Here is a 20,558-nt window from a genome sequence, read left to right on the forward strand (position 1 = left end):
GTCTGAAAATAAGCTAAGTTCGTGTTTGCTTTATCAAAGTGTATTCTCAAATGTTCAAGGAGCCTTCAAATGCAGTCAAGACCATTTGAAGGGGGAGATTCTGAACTTTACCACTTTGAATGCCATACCCTAATTCACAGGAATTTCATCACTGCATGTTTGGAGTACAGGAATCGTAGAAGCTAATACTGTACCTTAGTGGTGAATGGCAATAATGCGTGGGCTGGGCCCGGAAATAACACAATTACTTCAGTCCAGATTTCTCATGATATGCCAAATTCAGAAGTGTCACATTCCTTTTCAACAACTATAATGTGCTTCAAGAAAATTCTAAGAGAGTGGTGATCATGCACCCCCCCATACCAAGCACCCCCCCCACTACAACTTTATCTTCATTACCCCCTTAGAAACTCCCATCGCCCCTGCCAGAGGTGGGTGAGGGGGTTGATATTGCCCCCTTTGGGAACCACTAGTTTAGAGGGATATGGGCTAGGTATGGTCAAATGGGACTAGCTCAGGCAAGCAACTTGGCATGGGTGAGTTGGGCCAGAGAACAGAAAGATATGGGGTGCAGCCTTCAATCTTAAAAATGGACAACTTGAAATTGGAACAGGAAAAACAAATCAATTTCACTTACATATATGAGATACTGAATTTATTACAATCAGTTATTTTGATTTGTTTGGTCACACTTTGAGTTTTGCAATCAATTCTGGAAACGTGGAAGTGATGAAATGAAAGCTCACAATCACATGTATAATCAGCAAAATTGTGACTTTAATCTTTGATATATTGGGCAGGAGCTGAATGCATGCTTAATATCCATTTCAGCCATTAAACATCCAAGTCATCTTTTCCCCAAACCTTCCCAAAATCTAATCTCTTCCCTCTGCCATACATCCTCATTTCAGAAACTTGCACACATAGATGTTTGGCTTGTACCACAATTACATTTTAAATCTGAATTTCTGTTTTCCAGCACTTGAAATATTAAGCAATTTCAATTTGCACCTCTGTTGTCTTTATCTTTTAGCTGGCAGGCCGAGGTTTAATAAAAGGTCGAGACCATCTGATGTGGGTTTTATTACAGTTCATCTCTGGCAGTATTCAGAAGAATGCGCTGGCTGACTTCCTTCCAGTGATGAAGCTGTTTGACCTTCTCTACCCAGAGAAAGAAGTAGGATTTATGCATCAATTTACCAGTGCATTTATTTAAGTAAGGGATGAAGGTAGCTGTCTCGATTTTCACGTGTGCTTGTTCTTTTTTTCATTTGCAGTGTATTCCAGTACCTGACATTAGCAAACCACAGTCAACTCATGCTTTTGCTATGACTTGTATCTGGATACATCTCAACAGGAAGGCACAGAATGATAATTCCAAACTGCAGATACCCATCCCTCACTCTCTCAAACTCCACCATGAGTAAGCTGCTGAATAGAAAGTTTGTGTTTATTGTTTAGACAAGTGTCCCTAATATTTATAATAGCACACTGCCTGCAAGGCTGTTGGCCGATTAATGCCTATGTAATAAATAAAACAGTTGGTCAGATTATTTCTTATAATCTTTTATTCTGTGCAATGTGTATTTTAGCATGGTAAAATGCAATTAAAATTAGCTAGTTTAATGTATGATGTTATCTTACTATCATTTAACTTACTATTAAAAAGATGTTTTTGAAAAGTAGGTATGAATAAAGAGTAAATATTAATAAGCAATGAAGAGATGAAGCCTATCTCTCATCCTTGAAAGGATGATGCAATGCTTTTGAAAGTGATCTTCCTTATATAGAACATAGAAATCTACAGCACATTACAGGCCTTTCGGCCCACAATGTTGTGCCAACCATGTGACCTACTCTAGAAACTGCCTAGAATTTCCCTACCACATAGCCCTCTACTTTTCTAAGCTCCATGTACCTATCTGAGAGTCTCTTAAAAGATCCTGTTCTATCCACCTCAACCACTGTCGCTGGCAGTGCATCCCATGCACCCACCAAAACTTCACTCTGACATCCCCCATGTATCTACTTCCAAGCACCTTAAAACTATGCCCCCTCGTGTAGCCATTTCAGTCCAGGGGAAAAGCCTCTGTCTAGCCAAATGATCAATGCCTTTCATCATCTTGTACATCTCTATCAAGTCACATCTCATCCTCCATTGCTGCAAGGAGAAAAGACCAAGTTCACTCAACCTATTCTCATAAGGCACGCTCTCCAATCCAGGCAACATCCTTGTTAATCTCCTCTGCACTCTCTCTCTTAGGTATCCACATCCTTCCTGTAGTGAGGTGACTAGAACTGAACACAGTACTCCAAGTTGGGTCTAACTAAGGTCTTGTATAGTTGCAACATTACCTTACAGCTTTAGTCCTCAATCCCACCATTGATGAAGGCCATCACACCATAAGCCTTCTTAACAACACTGTCAACCTGCGCAGCAGCTTTGAGTGTCCCATGGATATGGACTCCAAGCTCTTGCTGATCCTTTACATTGCCAAGATTCTTACCATTAATATTATATTCTGTCTTCAAATTTGACCTACCGAAATGAACCACTTCACACTTACCTGCGTTGAAGTCCATCTGGCACTTCTCAGCTCAGTTCTTTGTCGTATCATTGTCCTGTTGTAACCTCTGACAACCCTCCAGACTATCCACAACACCCCCAACTTTTGTATCCTCAGCAAACTTACTAACCCACTCTTCTACTTCCTCATCCAGATCATTTATAAAAATCACAGGAAGGGTCCCAGAACAGATCCCTGCGGACCGCCACTGATCACTGTCCTCTATGCAGAATACGAACCATCTACAACCACCCTTTGCCTTCTGTGGGCAAGCCAATTCTGGATCCACAAAGCAAGGTCTCCTTGGATGCCATGCCTCATTTTTTTCTGAATGAGCCTTGCATGGAGAATCTTATTAAATGCCTTACTCAAATCCATATACACTACATCCACTGCTCCACCTTCATCATTGTGTTTTTGTTACCTCCTCAAAGAATTCATTTAGGCTCATAAAGCACGACTTGCCCTTGACAAAGCCGTGCTGACTATCCCTAATCAGATTATGTCTCTCCAAATGATCATAAAATCCTGCCTCTCAGGATCTTCTCCAACGACTTGCCCACCACGGAAGTAAGACTCACTGGTCTATAATTTCCTGTGCTATCTCTACTTCCTTTCTTGAACAAGGGAACAACATTTACAACTTTCCAATCCTCTGGTACTTCTCCGGTCCCTATTGATGATGCAAAGATCATTGCCAGAGGCTCAGCAGTCTCCTCGCTAGCTTCCCACAGTAGCTTGAGATATTGTCCTTGGAAAATAAAAATACACATTTCTCTTCACAAGAATCAATTCTCAATGTTTAATAAATAAAAGTTAATTAATTGTGTTTAATTATTTCCAATGCAGGTTTTTGCAACAAAGTTTGAGAAATAAAAGCCTACAGATGAATGATTACAAGATTGCCTTGCTGTGCAATGCTTATTCCACTAATTCCGAATACTTTACATTGCCAATGGGAGTATTGGTTGAAACAATATATGGGAATGGAAGCTTGAGGATATCTCTTCCAGGAACAAATTGCACAGCTTCAGGGTCTATTACCCCCTTGCCTATGAACTTACTGGATTCACTAACAGTTCATGCCAAAATGAGGTAGTGACTAGAATTAAATCCTGATCAACTACAGTGCAATATTTTTTGTTGTTAAGTTTTATCATGTTCATTGTTATTAATCCTTAGTTGGGATATCTTATAGTGATAGGAAGACAGCTCTTAAAGGATTAAGATTAGCTTTATTTGTCAAATATTTATCAATACATCGAAACATACAGTGAAAGGTGTAAATTGCATCAAATCAAATCAGTGAGGATTTGCTGGGGGCAGCCTGTAAGTGTCACCACACTTCTGATGCCATCATAGCAGGCCCACAACTTACTAACCCTAACCAGTACATCTTTGGGAGGAAACTGGAGCACCAGGAGGAAACCTACGTGGTCACAGAGAGAATGTACAAAGTCCTTACAGACACCAGTGGGGATCGAACTTTGATCGGTAATACCTGGAACTTTAAAATGATTGTGCATGCCGCCCCAATATAAGGTTTGGTTTTAAAAATACAACAAAATATTAGTGAAGTCAAAAGACTATACAAGAATAAATGGTTTTAATAATGAAAAGCTTGGAGTATTAGGGGATGTATTTCCTATTAAAAATGAATGTAGCCTACAGAGAAATGAGTTACCTTAATGCCAGTTTTAAAGATGTTTCTTGGACTCAAACAATGTTAGTTTCAATTTAGTATTGCTTTATTTATTTTAGTAATAACACCATGGTAGCTAGTGATTTTATTACATTTCACATAATTAGTATTTTTTGTCTGCCTGTCAAGCAATTGGTATTTTAATTACTTGTTTGCATGAATATCATTATAGGCAATAAATAAAGAACATTACTGCTATTCTTTACCATGATTTATGTAATATTTGAGTGTTGATTTAAATTTTCTGTCTTTCAGCCTCATTCACAGTATAGCTACAAGGGTGATCAAACTAGCTCATGCCAAATCAAGCCTAGCATTAGCTCCTGCTCTGGTAGAAACTTACAGTCGTCTTTTAGTTTATATGGAGATCGAATCCCTTGGAATTAAAGGTTTTATCAGTAAGTGTATCCTTGAAGTCTAAATATACGAAGTACTTTGAAAATTAATGTTGCATGTTTTTAAGTTTAGAATGGAAAAACACTTTGAATTCAGTGGGGCTAAGAGAATAATTTGGGCTGATGGAAGACTTGTAAAGTTTCTGAGCTTCGCTAATTTGAATTGGGACTTGGAGTCTTCCTCTAATCTACATGCAAGTGTAAAATCTTGAGAATCAGTATAAAGCAGTAGATTTATTTCTCGGGCTTCTGTTGTCAAACTTGTAGAAGGAAATTTTGTATATTTCTCTGATTTTATGTAATGCTTTTAAATCATGAAGTTGGAGTATTTGTAGTCCATTTCCTGTAAATTTGACATTTTTGAAAATATGGCACTCAGAGACCACACACTGGTGTTTTGAGAAAATAATTACCTCAGTTTTCTAGTATCTGTAATGTTTGGATCATGTACTAATTTTGTTGCGGGCAGAATAAAAATATGGATAAACTCCATATGTCAAAATATTCAGTGCTGCAAAGATGAAGAAAAATTAGGACAATTTTCATCTTTACTAAAATGGCAATAGTCTCTTAATAGTGCAATAACTTCTAGAACCTGTTTAGATCTACCAAAGTTTAACAGAATTCATTCACGAATTGAGTTAAGATTCATTGTATGGAATGTAGAGAATGGATTAATAGAATAGAGTTAATTCATTCAAGCGTATGATGGCTGTAGTTGTGCATATGCCAAAAAGTTCTTAAACAAAATTTAGAATGTTTCTATTTTCTAGAATTGCCCTTTGCTGTGCATACCAATATTTTTGCTAGTTGTAACACAGTGCAGTTGTGAGAGTGGAATTTTAATTAGATGTTAAAGATTCATTTGTACCATTAGATAATTAAGAATGAGATTTCTTTAACAGTATTACCATCCTTAAGTTCTGATCTTTCATCCTGGGGCATTGGATTTAGCTCATTTAAAATACATATATTTTTGAGGAAAATAAATTCCTCATTGTGCACAAATTTTAACTTTTTTTTTCCCCCTTTAGGCCAGCTTTTACCAAATGTTTTCAAGTCACATGCCTGGGGGATCTTACACACTCTGCTGGAGATGTTTAGCTACCGCATGCATCATATCCAGCCCCACTACAGAGTACAACTATTAAGTCATCTTCATTCTTTGGCAGCAGTGCCACATACCAATCAGAATCAACTTCACCTATGGTAAGTTACTTATTATAACTAAGGTAGTATTTCAATACATGCTTCTTTAAATAGAAATAATATTGTGGCAGTGAACTTAAAACCTTGCTTTTGTTGAGTGGACTTTAAATGAAGAATGGAAGTTTTAACACAGAAATGAGCCTGCACCTTATCTAGAGCTATCTTATTTCAACATCCCTGTCTTCTTGCATAGCACTTATATTCTTCATTTCAAATACTTGTCCAGTTGCCTTTTCAGTGATACAGTCCTGCCTCATTAGGAATCTGAAGTAAAACTTTTACATTTTGATTACTGATGGTATGAATCTCTTTTCCCCACTTACAAAAACTTATTGCTTTGTTGCAAATGCCTTAATCGGTGGAGGAACTCTTTGCTACTTGTAACCTTCAGTAAGGGATTTTTTTTTCATCATTTCTAATGTTTATTAATCCATCAATTACAACCCTGTGCTTAAAATGTATGTAAATTACTTTAGATTAGACCATAAGGTATAGGAGCAGAATTAGGCTATTTGGCCCATTAAGTCTGCTCCACCATTTCATCATAGCTGATCCACTTTTCCTCTCAGCCCCAATCTCCTGCCTTCTCCCCATATCCCTTCATGCCCTGACCAATCAAGAATCTATCAACCTCTGCCTTAAATATACATAAAGACTTGGCCTCCACTGCTGCCTATGGCAAAGAATTCCACAGATTCACCACTCTCAGGCTAAAGAAATTCCTCCGCATCTCTGTTCTAAAAGGACACCCCTCTATTCTGAGGCTGTGTCCTCTGGTCTTAGACTCTCCCACCATAGGAACACAGGAACATTTTTGTTTCTTACTAAACAAAGCTTCGGTGCTTAGTTTAAACACTTAGAACTCTGAACTAAAAACGAGAAATGCTGGGAATGTTTAGAAGGTTAGGGAGCATTTCTGGAAAGATAATGATGCTTTGTCTGAATTGGTTTCAGTATCTCAAAAATTGCTGATTTGGGATTTTCATACACAACTATGTCTAGAGTTTACAGAGAATAGTGTGAAAAAACATCCAGTGACCGGCCGTACTGAGGGTGAAAATGCATTGTTAATCAGCGAGGTCAGAGGAGAATGGCCAGACTGGTTCAAGCAACAGTAACTCAAATAACCACGCATTACAACAATGGTGTGCAGAAAAGCATCCCTGAACACACAACTCAATGAAGTGGATGGGCTACAAGAGCACAAGACCACAAACATACACTCATTGACCACTTTATTAGATACAGAAGGTACCTAATAATGTGGCTAGTGAGTGCTGCTCTTCAGTGTGAGAATAGGATAAACTCTGGTTGCTTTGGTTTGTAGCCATTTTCTGTAACCAACTACTTATGAAGAAAAATGCATTCTGTTCATTTCCTTATCATTCAGGATGGCTTTTCAAAACCGTTGTGGGTCATTTTGAATAGCTGTCTTGAATGATGAGAAGGCATTGGGGTCCTCCCCTCCATTGTCATTGATTTTGTTTTAGTTTAGAGCAATACAATTCATTTGTATTCTCTTGTTTAATACACCATTTTTGCGATCATTCACTTGAAATTTGGAAGACCAAGTAATTATAATGTTCTGACGCTCTCCTCATTGAGTTTTGGGGAATTGGTGTAATTGTGATGTCTGCAATTTAATTTTACTGTTCAAATTACTGTTATACAAATGAGGTTGCAAATGAACAGAAAGAATTGCCACCACTAACTAAAGCCTTAACATACTATATTTTATATTTTTAAAAATAATCAGCAAGTTGCTACCTTTGTAGGAACTCTAACCTAAATTTGGGTTTACTTCAATTAGAGATATTTCAAACATGAGCTATACTTTCTTATTGGGATTTGTGTCCGGGGACTTCTTATCCTTCATGTTAATCTGAACACTAAATCTTATTCCACAATGTTGAATAAGTTCTGATACACTTATATTTTCATCACTTTTTCCACAAAAGTGAAAGTACCTTTTTTGTCATCTCTTTTGTTTCAAAAGGTCATATTTCATTCAAATTTAATTAAAATCTTAAATGGCTAGAGGATGTGGCAAGCCTTCTTGAATCACTGTTTTTTTTAAACTAAGTTGTTAGCCTGGTAATTTCAGAAGAAATTGGTGTGAAAATGAATCACCTTGTAGGCTAGGTCAAAAAGAGGTGACAGATATGCTTCCCCTAAGATATTAATAAATGTTAGTCCTGACGAAGGGTCTCGGCCTGAAACATTGATTGTACCTCTTCCTAGAGATGCTGCCTGGCCTGCTGCGTTCACCAGCAACTTTGATGTGTGTTGCTATTAATAAATGAGTTAGGTTTTTAAAACAGTATGTTAGAAATTGTAAACAACAGGAATTCTGCAGATGCTGGAAATTCAAGCAACACACATCAAAGTTGCTGGTGAACGCAGCAGGCCAGGCAGCATCTGTAGGAAGAGGTGCAGTCGACATTTCAGGCCGAGACCCTTCGTCAGGACTAACTGAAGGAAGAGTGAGTAAGGGATTTGAAAGTTGGAGGGGGAGGGGGAGATCCAAAATGATAGAAGACAGGAGGGGGAGGGATGGAGCCAAGAGCTGGACAGGTGATAGGCAAAAGGGGATACCAGAGGATCATGGGACAGGAGGTCCGGGAAGAAAGACAAGGGGGGGGGGCCCAGAGGATGGGCAAGAGGTATATTCCGAGGGACAGAGGGAGAAAAAGGAGAGTGAGAGAAAGAATGTGTGCATAAAAGTAAGTAACAGATGGGGTACGAGGGGGAGGTGGGGCCTAGCGGAAGCCAGAGAAGTCGATGTTCATGCCGTCAGGTTGGAGGCTACCCAGACGGAATAAGCGGAAGTTAGAGATTCCGTCTGGGTAGCCTCCAACCTGATGGCATGAACATCGACTTCTCTAACTTCCGCTAAGGCCCCACCTCCCCCTCGTACCCCATCTGTTACTTATTTTTATGCACACATTCTTTCTCTCACTCGCCTTTTTCTCCCTCTGTCCCTCTGAATATACCTCTTGCCCATCCTCTGGGTCCCCCCCCGTCTTTCTTCCCGGACCTCCTGTCCCATGATCCTCTCATATCCCCTTTTGCCAATCACCTGTCCAGCTCTTGGCTCCATCCCTCCCCCTCCTGTCTTCTCCTATCATTTTGGATCTCCCCCTCCCCCTCTCACTTTCAAATCCCTTACTCACTCTTCCTTCAGTTAGTCCTGACGAAGAGTCTCGGCCTGAAATGTCGACTGTACCTCTTCCTAGAGATGCTGCCTGGCCTGCTGCGTTCACCAGCAACTTTGATGTGTGTTGTTAGAAATTGTAATATTTGTTTTAGCTAATGTCATTTGTTCATTGGCACCCATTGTTTGTTTGTTTGTGTGAGTGTTTTACACACACACACACACACATACCCACCGACAAGTTTGTAGTCCTCTTAGTGGATTGTTTATGTAGGTTTTTTTACTTATGGAAGAATCTACTTGGAGCGAGATTATAATTGGCTTCTTTTAAGAGCTGACAAAATTGCAGAGGAGGGCTGGGCGGTAGTTGTTCATAAATCTTATCTAGGTAAGAGCTGGAATATGGAATTATATGCAAGACTGTAGTTTACTTACAGTTTTATCTTTGATCATTTTAGTGTTGAAAGCACTGCTCTCCGGCTCATCACTGCTTTGGGCAGTTCTGAAGTCCAGCCCCAGTTTACTCGTTTTCTCAGTGATCCCAAAACAGTTCTATCCGCAGAGTCTGAGGAACTTAACAGAGCACTAATTCTTACTCTAGCTAGAGCAACACATGTAACCGGTAAGTACTAATATGTAGGTTCAGCTTTTTATAAATATATCTTGCATTATCCATTGTTAGACTGAGATTATTTTGAGTAAATTATCCAATATTACATGGGATCCAATTTCTTTAAAAAATATTAATGAAAATTGAAGATTTCATGCAAGTCGCTAGGAGTCCACATTTCTAACTGCAATGCACATTAAGCATACGGTACATGAAGAATCTTGAGCGTGACTGCATACTAAGATGCCATTTTTGAGCTTTTCTGTAACATTTAATTAAGGTCCCAATGTTCGGTGAAAGCTTGCTTCTACCCTGACTGGGACCTTCTTAAGCAGTCCTGGTCCAGTACTGTAAACTGAAGCTGTGTGAGTGTCCATTTAGTCACTTGCTTTACCTGCTTCTCCTTGAACTCCCAAATATCCCTCACATTCTTCTGTAAGCACCATTTGGGCTATGGTAGTAATTTAGCCTCACCCACGATTCACAATCCTCACCTGACCAACCTTCTGTTCACCAGGCTTCCTGACTGCCTAGCCCTAGTCACAAATGGCCCTGTGTCTCAATGAATCAGCCTTCTGCAGCTTGCCAGTAGATGTTGTACTAAGTTTCTATTAGCTTAAGGCTGATTTATACTTATGCGTCAAATGGACGCCGTAACCTACGCAAGTGGCCTACGCGCCTTGTGAGCATTTATACTTGTGCGTTGGTGTGTCTGCGTCGCTCTGCAATTTGGGTACGTCGCGCATGCGCACAGACCTGCCCGTGCAAGGCTTCACGGTAGTCTTTCTCAGGGTAAACAAGTTTCAAGTGAGCGTCTTTTTTTGTGAAAGCGAAATGTGTCCTCCATAATTTCAGAGATCTGTAAAGCTTTATGGAAAGCATTGCAGCCAGAGTTCCTTCCCTGCCCTTCAGTTGCCCAATGGGAAGCTACTGCAGCGTAGGAGGAAATGCGATGCTACCAAGCAGACAAATCACAATTGTTTCTGCGACATGTAGTTACGTTTTGGGAGAGGTGCACATTGGGCTACGGCGTAGGGATCTGCGTAGGGTTCGCGGCTACGCCGTACCTATAGCATCAAGTTGAGGCAGAAGTATAAATCAGCCTCTAGTCCTGGCACAGGGTTAATAGTTTGAATGAACCACTATGAGGCAGAAAAATAGTTTATATTTTCAATTGATATGTGCTAATTTTTTTCTGTACAATCTTATTTAGTGTTTTTTGAAGTCATTTAGTTGCTATTGTTAAGAAAATGTATGACATTTCCAACCATTCAGCAGTTTGGCAGCCATTTTCATCCTGGAGAGTGGTTTAAAGGCCTGCTTATGTAGTTCTGTGGATTTGAACAGCACCTTGCCGATCGGAGAACTCTCACCATGCAATTCCCCTCATCGTAAGAGCAGGGCTAGTGGGTAGATAAGCACAGGTGGCTTGCTGCAGCTATGGAATTTGGGTCATGTTTGCTAAGTGCTGGTTTTCAGGTTCAGTATTGTCTTCATGCCCTTGTACTTCTGCATTACCTGCTATTCTTATTGCTTATCATGTCTTTTTAAAAATATATATAGACTTTTTTACAGGGTCAGAATCTATACAAGGTACCTGGTGTAAAGACATTCTACAGACAATTATGGTTTTCACCCCTCACAACTGGGCTTCCCACACTCTCAGCTGTTTTCCAGCTCCATTGCAGGTAAGGTTATCATTTGGAGATTTTGGAGGTAAATATTAAATGTGATAGCACACAAGTTGGTAGCCATGCAAATAAAATTCTTAATTAGCTTATTAGTTTATTATTGTCATGTACTGAGATTTACAGTACATGTACTGGGAACAGCTTCTGTTTGGATGCCATCTAGACAGATTCCATACATAAGTATATAAAGGAAGTACCCTGTACAAAAAGGGGGAAAAACACAGAAACACAAGGAAATCTGCAGGTGCTGGAATTTCAAGCAACACACATAAAAGTTGCTGGTGAACGCAGCAGGCCAGGCAGCATCCATCGGAAGAAGCACAGTCGACATTTCAGGCCGAGACCCTTCGTCAGGACTAACTGAAAGAAGAGCTAGTAAGTTTCAAATCTCTTACTAGCTCTTCTTTCATTTAGTCCTGACGAAGGGTCTCAGCCTGAAACGTCGACTGTACCTCTTCCTAGAGATGCTGCCTGGCCTGCTGCGTTCACCAGCAACTTTTATGTGTGTTGCTTGAAAAACACAGAATGCAGGATGTAGTGTTACAGTTAGAGAGAAAGTGTGGTGCAGGTAAACAAGTAAAGTGCAAGAGCACAAAGAGGTAGATTGTGAGATCAAGAATTCCTCTAGGTTGTATAAAAGATCTATTCAAGAGTCTTGTATCAGTGGGGTTAAGTATTTCCTTGAGCCTGTTGGTAACATGTTTTCTATCTTCAAATGGGAGAGGGGAGAAGAGAGAATGACCAAGGTGGCAGAGGTCCATGACTATTGTGGCTCTCTTTCTGAGGCAGTAGAAAGTGTGGACAGTCAGTAGAGGGGAGGCTGGTTTTTGTGATTGACTGGGCTTTGTTCATAACTCTCTGAAGGTTTGTCTTTGCCATTCCAAGCTTTGATGCATCTGAATAAGATGCTTTTATCATGCATCTGTAAAGATCTGAAGTATTCTGTTTTATTTCAAAAGTTCAAAGTAAATTTATTATCAAAGTACATATATGTCACCATATACAACCTTGAGATTAATTTTCTGGCAGGCTTATTCGATAATCCATAATAGAATAATAACCATAACAGAGTCAATAAAAGACCACACACACGAGGAAATCTGCAGATGCTGGAAATTCAAGCAACACACACAAAATGCTAGTGGAATGCAGCAGGCCAGGCAGCATCCATCGGAAGAAGCACAGTCGACATTTCAGGCCGAGACCCTTCGTCAGGACTAACTGAAAGAAGAGATAGTAAGAGATTTGAGAGGGGGAGGGGGAGATCCGAGATGATAGGAGAAGACAGGAGGGGGAGGGATAGAGCTAAGAGCTGGAAAGTTGTTTGGCAAATGGGATTAAAGGCAGGAGAAAGGAGAGGATCATGGGACGGGAGGCCTAGGGAGAAAGAACGGAGGAGGGGAGCGCCAGAGAAAGATGGAGAGCAGGCAAGGAGTGATTGTGAGAGGGACAGAGAGAGAAAAAAGATTTCTCTAACTTCCGCTAATGCCCCTCCTCCCATTCTCACCCCATTTCTTATTTGTTTTTTTTTATTTTTTCCTTTTTTCTCTCTCTGGTGATGTGAGCTCTGAGGCTCCTGTATCATCATCCTGATAGCAGCAGTGAGAAGAAAGCATGTCCTGGGTGGATGGATGTTGCTTTTCTGTGACATTTCATGTAGTTGTGCTCAACGGCAGGGAGGGCTTTGCCTATGATTGTCTAAGCTTTAGACATAAGTTTCAAAGAAGGCTCTTTAAGGATAGATAATTTGTTACTAACTTGAGATAGCTTCTAAGGTCGGCCCCATTCTGCTTGTTTGAGCGCTAGTTTAAATCATATGTGTAAGTATTTCTAAGTAGTGAACTTCAAATAAAAGTTTGAAATACAATGCCTTGAAAAGTAAACATCAGATATATCTAACATATTCCTGTCCAAGTATGAAAATAAAAAAATCATGTAATGGTTTCATTATTTGTAATTTTTTAAAATTTATTATGTTTTCATATCAAACTTATCAGAAAGGTAAATTTCAATTTTTTTTACTGTAATCAAAATGTTGAAGTGATTTCAACAGTAACAGAGACAAAGAAAATGTAAAGCAACCTCAAGCATCATTCCAACCCCAAATCAAAGTTAGTTTAGCAAATTTGATTTACGGGCTACTATAAATGGATTATTTTTTGGTAATCTTTTGTCTCAAGTGAATAACATTATTTTAAATGCCTGCCTTTTCCCACAATTTGACCCTCTAAGCTCTTTCCAGGTGAATTATCAATTACTCATTTCAGTTTCTGCTTGCTGTAAGGATCTCCTTTCCATTGAAGAATCTCGAAGCAGAGTGAGGGATTGTTTTGCATATCTTACTGTTAAGTACAAATGTGAACCTTAGCTTCCAGTTGTCTTTCATTTAAATTCACTGCACATTAATATGATCTAAAGCAAAAACAAACTGTTAGGAGAACTCAACTGGTTAAGCAGCATCTGCTGAGGTAAAGAGAGGGTCACCATCAGAATCAGGTTTATTATCACTGACATGCTGTGAAATTTATTGTTTGCTGCAGTAATTCAGTGCAAGGCATAAAAGCTGCCCTATGTTACAAAAAATAATAAATAGTGCAAAAGAGGAAAAACAAGTAGTGTTCATTGACCATTCAGAAACTTGATAGAGAAGGGAAAGAAGCTGTCTAAAACATTTGAATATAGGTCTTCAAGCTACTGTATCTCCTCCCCAGTGGGAGTAATGATATTTTCAAGATGTAGAATGTCGAGAGAATATAGCTTGTGTATTGAGTTGATAGGGAAGGGTGAAATAGGCTGTTTTGTGATGGGTGGAACCAGACATTATGGGCTAATGGGCAGATGGAACTAAGTGGAAGGGGGAAAGGAGAGATGAGCCAAGGGAGAAGGAAGAAGAAATCCTTCTGATGCAGATGAAACCAGATCAGGGTGAGTGAAGAGTCTTGGAGGGAAGGAAAAAGTGATCAGAAGGAGAGGACGCCGGGAAGGACAGGAGTGAGTGGGAAAAGAAGACAAGGGGTGTGAGTTGTTTGAAATGAGAAAATTTGGTCGTCATGCCATTTGGGTGTAGGCTGCCCAAGTGGAATACAAGATGTTGTTTGAGTTTGCTTTTGGCCTCATCACGGCAGTGAAAAAGGCTGAGGAGAGACAGATCAGTGTGGGAAGAGAAAGGATATTGAAAGACTTTTGACCAGAAGCTCAAATTGGCTGTTGTAGACAGAACACAGAAGCTCTACAAATTGGTAGCCTGGTCTGTGCTTGGTTCTAACGCTGTAGAGAAAGCCACATCGCGAACACTGACTGAAGCAGACAAAAGTTGGAGGTTGATCTTTGCATGCCCAGAAAGGCTGCTTAGGATCCTGAATGTTACTAAAGAAGGAGGTGAAGGGGCAAGTGTTGCACCTCCTACAGTTGCAGGGGAAAGTGCAGGGAACATGGAAGGGATGAGTAGCATAGCTGATCTTGGAAAGAGTGGTCTCTGAAAAGCAGAAAGCGATGGGGAGGGAAGATGTGTGTGGTAGTGGGATCCTGTTGGAGGTAGCAAAAATGGCAAAAGATGATATACTGAATTCAATAGCTAGTGGGGTGAAAGGTGAAAACCAGAAAATTCTGCTTGGCCTGGGAGAGGAAGTTTGAGCACTGACAGGTGGAAATGTGAATGAGGGCTCCAACTATGGCAGAAGGGAGGCCACATTTCCTAAAGAAGGATGACCTAGAGTGGAAAGCCTCACCTTGAGAACAAATGTGGAAGAGATGGAGAACTGAGAGAAAGGGATGGTGGGAAAAGGTGAGCCGAGGTAACTGTGGGAGTCCCTGGGTTTTCAACGAGCTTATCAGTGGATAGTTTGTCTACTGAGATGTGGACAGACAGATCCAGAAAAGGAATAGAAGTATCAGAAATAGTTCAGGTGTCTATGAGGACAGGCTACGAATCTGATTCTGCTGTTCTTGGATGTACTTTTTGATTAAGTCCAATGCAAACTGTAGGAACAGAAATCAATTCTCAATATAATTCTGGAATCTTCCCAGTGCTCAATAATCTCAGATATTAATCATTGCTCACATTTCTTTGAACCAATGTTGTGCTAATTCATACCTCTTTAGTTCTTCTAATTGTTCCTATGTCCCTTTTATCACTTGAACATTCCTGCTACTGCTTCCCTTTCCCCTTCCCCAACCTCTGTACTTGCTTAAATCTTTATAACTTTTTCTTCTTTTGAGGAATCATCATCTTGAGATGTTAATTTTATTTCTTGCATCAGAATTAGACCAAGTTTAATATCACTGGCATATGTCATGAAATTTGTTGTTTTGCAGCAGTAATACATTGCAATATATAATGTATTAAAAAGGTATAAATTACAATAAGAGCTACAACAATTCTACAAAGAGCAGCCTTAACAGTGAAAGAAAGTAACAATGACTACCAAAGTATTCCCACTAAATTCACATTTCTCTGAAACTTGTGCAGCATTTCTTTTCCTGTTTCTGTTTTTTGATTTTATTCTTAGCTAACGAAACCCAAAAGCTCAAGCTCTAATCCCTCCACAAATGTTGTCAATCACATTAGGTCTTCTAAAGTGATTCCAGTGTGTTCTGACTGAACAAAGCAATAAATTGTGAGGCGATAAGATGAAAAATAGACATGGATGGAAAGTTCTAAATGTACTTTGATTAGAGCACTCCTGATCCTGAGTCAAATTATTAAAACTCTGTGAACATATTCTTGCATTCTGCATTCTGACTTTCACTTGGTGAAAGGAAGCTAATTTAAAGGAAAAGGTGGATATAACTGGAATCTGACATGCTCATGAAAGAGCTGTCTACCTTTGCCACTTAAACAATTCACTTAGAATGATACCGCAATACCCATCAAAATTATCTATATTTCTGAATACAACCATATAGAAGAGATTTTCTATGGTGGTAGTCAAGTAGCTTAAAGTGCATATTCTTTGCAACTCAGTGGTAAAATTCAGAATAAGACTTACTACATTTCTTCACCTTCAAAGAAATGTTACAATTCAGAACTTGTTTTTATTTGCCCCAATATTTTTTAATACTGTTTCACTTTATTGTAAGGCTATTATAATGACAAATCAGGAAGACAGATTATGATTTAAATAGCAATAAAATAGGAAAAGGGGAGATATAGTGAGACCTGTGAATCCTTTGCACCAGTAGATGAAAGTAAACAAACAGGTGGATGGAGTGGTAAATATTGGCCTTCGTAGTGGGAGGAATTCAACACAGAAGCAGAGGTGCCTTACTACAGTTGTACAGAGTCTTTGTGAGACGATACCTTAACTATTAGTTCAGTTTAGGTCTCCTTGTCTGAGAAGTATGTGATTGCTGTGGAGTGAAAGTTCACAAGACTTATTACAAACCCAATTTCCAGAAAAGTTGGGATATTTTCCAAAATGCAATAGAAGCAAAAATCTGTGATATGTTAATTCACGTGAACCTTTATTTAACTGACAAAAGTACAAAGAAATTATTTTCAATAGTTTTACTGACCAACTTAATTGTATTTTGTAAACATACACAAATTTAGGATTTGATGGCTGCAACACACTCAACAAAGGTTGGGACAGAGGCATGTTTACCATTGTGTTACATCACCTTGCCTTTTAATAACACTTTTTAATCGTTTTGGAACTGAGGATACTAATTGTAGTAGATTTGCAATTGGAAATTTTGTCCATTTTTGCTTGATATAAGACTTAAGCTGCTCAACAGTCCGTGGTCTCCGTTGTCTGATTTTCCTCTTCATGATGCGCCATATATTTTCAATAGGAGATAGACCTGGACTGGCAGCAGGCCAGTCAAGCGCACGCACTCTGTGTCTACAAAGCCACACTGTTGTAGCCCGTGCAGAATGTGGTCTGGCATTGTCCTGCTGAAATAAGCATGGACGTCCCGGGAAGAGACGTCGCCTTGATGGCAACATATGTCTCTCTAAAATCCTAATATATGCCTCAGAGTCAATGGTACCTTCACATACATGCAACTCACCCATGCCGTGGACACTGATGCACCCCCATACCATCACAGATGCTGGCTTTTGCACCTTTCACTGATAACAATCTGGATGGTCATTTTCATCTTTGGCATGGAGAACTCGCCGCCTGTTTTTTCCAAAAACTAGCTGAAATGTGGACTCATCTGACCACAGCACACAGTTCCACAGTCTTTCGGTCCATCTGAGATGAGCTCAGGCCCAGAGAACTCGCTGGTTGATGTATGGCTTCCTCCTTGCGTAATACAGTTTCAAGTTGCATTTCTGGATGCAGCAACGGACTGTGTTGAGTGACAATGGTTTTTCGAAGTACTCCCGAGCCCAGGTGGCTATAATTGTCACAGTAGCATGACTTTTCTGTGCAATTTTCAATCTTATTTTAACTCTGTCCCAACTTTTGTTGAGTGTGTTGCAGCCATCAAATTCTAAATTTGTGTATATTTACAAAATACAATTAAGTGGGTCAGTAAAACTACTGAAAATCTTTTCTTTGTACTTTTCTCTTTGTACTTTTGTCAGTTAAATAAAGGTTCACGTGAATTAACATAACACAGAACTTTGTTTTGATTGCATTTTGGAAAACATAGAATAGTACAGCACAGTACAGGCCCTTTGGCCCACAATGTTGTGCCGACCCCCAAACCCTGCCTCCCATATAACCCCCCATCTTAAATTCCTCCATATACCTGTCTAGTAGTCTCTTAAACTTCACTAGTGTATCTGCCTCCACCACTGACTCAGGCAGTGCATTCCATGCACCAACCACTCTCTGAGTAAAAAAAACCTTCCTCTGATATCCCCCTTGAACTTCCCACCCCTTACCTTAAAGCCATGTCCTCTTGTATTGAGCAGTGGTGCCCTGGGGAAGAGGCGCTGGCTATCCACTCTATCTATTCCTCTTATTATCTTGTACACCTCTATCATGTCTCCTGTCATCCTCCTTCTCTCCAAAGAGTAAAGCCCTAGCTCCCTTAATCTCTGATTATAATGCATACTCTCTAAACCAAGCAGCATCCTGGTAAATCTCCTCTGTACCCTTCCCAATGCTTCCACATCCTTCCTATAGTGAGGCGACCAGAACTGGTCACAGTACTCCAAATATCCCAACTTTTCTGGAAATGGGGTTTGTACTTGGCTAGCAGGACTAACAAATGAAAAGAGATTGAAACTTTTGGATTTATCTTCATTGGAGCCTAAAAGAATAAGGTGGAATCTCATTGAAACTTATAAAAATCCAAGAAGATCTGGACAGACAAAATGCAGGAAAGGAATTCCTGATTTTTGGGGAAGTTTAGAACAATGGGCCACAGGTTGAAGGTATGCCATTTAGGACAGAGAAGTGGAGAAGTTTCTTCACCCAAAAAAATGATAGGCTTGTGGAGGCAGTTGAGGTCAATTTATAAGTGCTGCTATTGATTAATAGTAAAGAGATCAGGGGAAATGGGGAGAAGTGGAAACAGGGTACTGAATTTGGATGATGGACTTGGCTTGAAGGACCAAATGGTCTACTACTGCTCCTAATTTATATTTTGCTATGGTTTCAAAGTATTAAAACAGGTCTTAAAGCAGTTGAAGTATAAAGGTGATCCACTATCAGCATAAAATCAAAAATAGAATTTCATTGCCAGCGTTTAATAGTGATACACTCAAGTTTTGAAAATAATTCTGCAACCACAGTTTTTCATATCTGTGTTTATAATATATTGAAGTTGTTAAATCTGTTGATTTAAAATATTTTATCTGTCTTAGGCCTTTTTCAAACAAAACAACGTACCTCAGGAAAGCCGATTTAATTTAAAAAAGAACGTGGAAGAAGAATATAGGAAGTGGAAGTCCATGACCAATGAGAACGATATCATTACTCATTTCTCCATGCAGGGTTCTCCACCACTGTTCCTCTGTCTACTGTGGAAAATGTTGTTGGAGACTGATCACATTAACCAGATTGGCTACAGGTGAACACCAACAAAATGACTTCATGCAAATTTACTGAAAAAGTAGTAAGAACTGGAAATTTTCTGCAGAATATTCATGTTACAGATCTTATAAATAACATTGTGCAGGTTTTTAGCTATAATCTAATTGTTTTGAATCGTAGCAAAATAGAATTCCACTTTACACCCACATGCCCACCACCACCACCACAGTATATGAATTGAGCATTACATGAGTTACCAGGTTTGAATTGACTATTGTTTTCAAAGTAAAGGTTGTGGTAAGTTTTTTATTTAGATAATGTATGAATTATATTCATTAACACATAATTACAGGGTATTGTACAACTATATTAACATAGATTTCAAAATTATATTAGCATTCTTTCAAAATTATGTTAACATTTATATAAAAGAAAATTCCAACTGCGCAGCAAGAAAGGCTATATGCATGAGAACATTTCACTTACTGCTGGAACAGTGCACGCAGATGAAAGGAAAATGGATAGCTATGTAGTAGGGAAGGTTAGATTGATCTTAGAGTAGTTTAAGAGGTTTGCAGAACATTGTGGTCTGAATGGCATGCATTGTGCTGTACTGTTCCATTTTCTAATATTGTTTAATAAAACATAGAAAATAATTGGGCATTAGGCATTCCTTGCCTTAAGGACCATGTTAGTATCGAAAATGTTTACATAAAGTTGAGGGGGTTGCACGTGCTCACTCTTCATAGAATCACACAAAACTGAAGCCAGCCTTTCTGGCCCACCTCATTAATACATATTCGTGCTAATCCTATATACCTGTTTTAGGCTACGTCCACACTAGACCGGATAAATCCGTAACCGAGGCTTTTTCTCTTCGTTTTGACCCTCCGTCCGCACTGAAATGGCGTTTTCCTCCCCTGAAAACGGAGCTTTTCTAAAACACCGTCCAGAGTGTTTAAATCTGAAAACGCTGGTTGGGCGTTGTAGTGTGTACGGGGTAACCGGCTAATTTTAAAAACGCTGCCATGACGTGCCGGAACAGATGGTGGCTGCAGCGCAGCATTTCATCATTTTCTTGAACGCGCCCTCCAACACCACAACAACAATATCTGACAATAGATGTGTAACAGCCTAATGTAACATTGTACAGAAATACAAGATAACACTGCAGACATGTTTTGTACATTTAACAAGGTGCTTTATTAACGTATTGCTTGTGCAAACATTCAATGGATGCAATTGTCACTTTTGCCCAGTAACTCATTTTATTGCACATGTTAAATACAGCAAAAT

The 20,558-nt window shown here is 39.4% G+C and overlaps 1 protein-coding gene across 3 annotated transcripts in view; it reads left to right on the top strand.

Annotated features, from left to right (window-relative positions):
- med23 (mediator complex subunit 23) overlaps nt 1–20,558 on the top strand; it is a 97,871-nt gene that overhangs the window by 51,399 nt on the left and 25,914 nt on the right. For 2 of the 3 annotated variants that reach the window (XM_072251519.1, XM_072251521.1), the window contains 8 exons: nt 1,034–1,177; nt 1,278–1,423; nt 3,417–3,662; nt 4,525–4,667; nt 5,699–5,873; nt 9,486–9,649; nt 11,201–11,325; nt 19,094–19,299. In XM_072251519.1, coding sequence (XP_072107620.1) covers nt 1,034–1,177; nt 1,278–1,423; nt 3,417–3,662; nt 4,525–4,667; nt 5,699–5,873; nt 9,486–9,649; nt 11,201–11,325; nt 19,094–19,299 — 1,349 coding nt within the window. The remainder of the gene's footprint in view (nt 1–1,033; nt 1,178–1,277; nt 1,424–3,416; nt 3,663–4,524; nt 4,668–5,698; nt 5,874–9,485; nt 9,650–11,200; nt 11,326–19,093; nt 19,300–20,558) is intronic. The other variant, XM_072251520.1, reaches the window with a different exon arrangement.

Source organism: Mobula birostris, chromosome 2 (assembly GCF_030028105.1).
Source record: "Mobula birostris isolate sMobBir1 chromosome 2, sMobBir1.hap1, whole genome shotgun sequence".
NCBI classification, from domain to species: Eukaryota; Metazoa; Chordata; class Chondrichthyes; order Myliobatiformes; family Myliobatidae; genus Mobula; species Mobula birostris.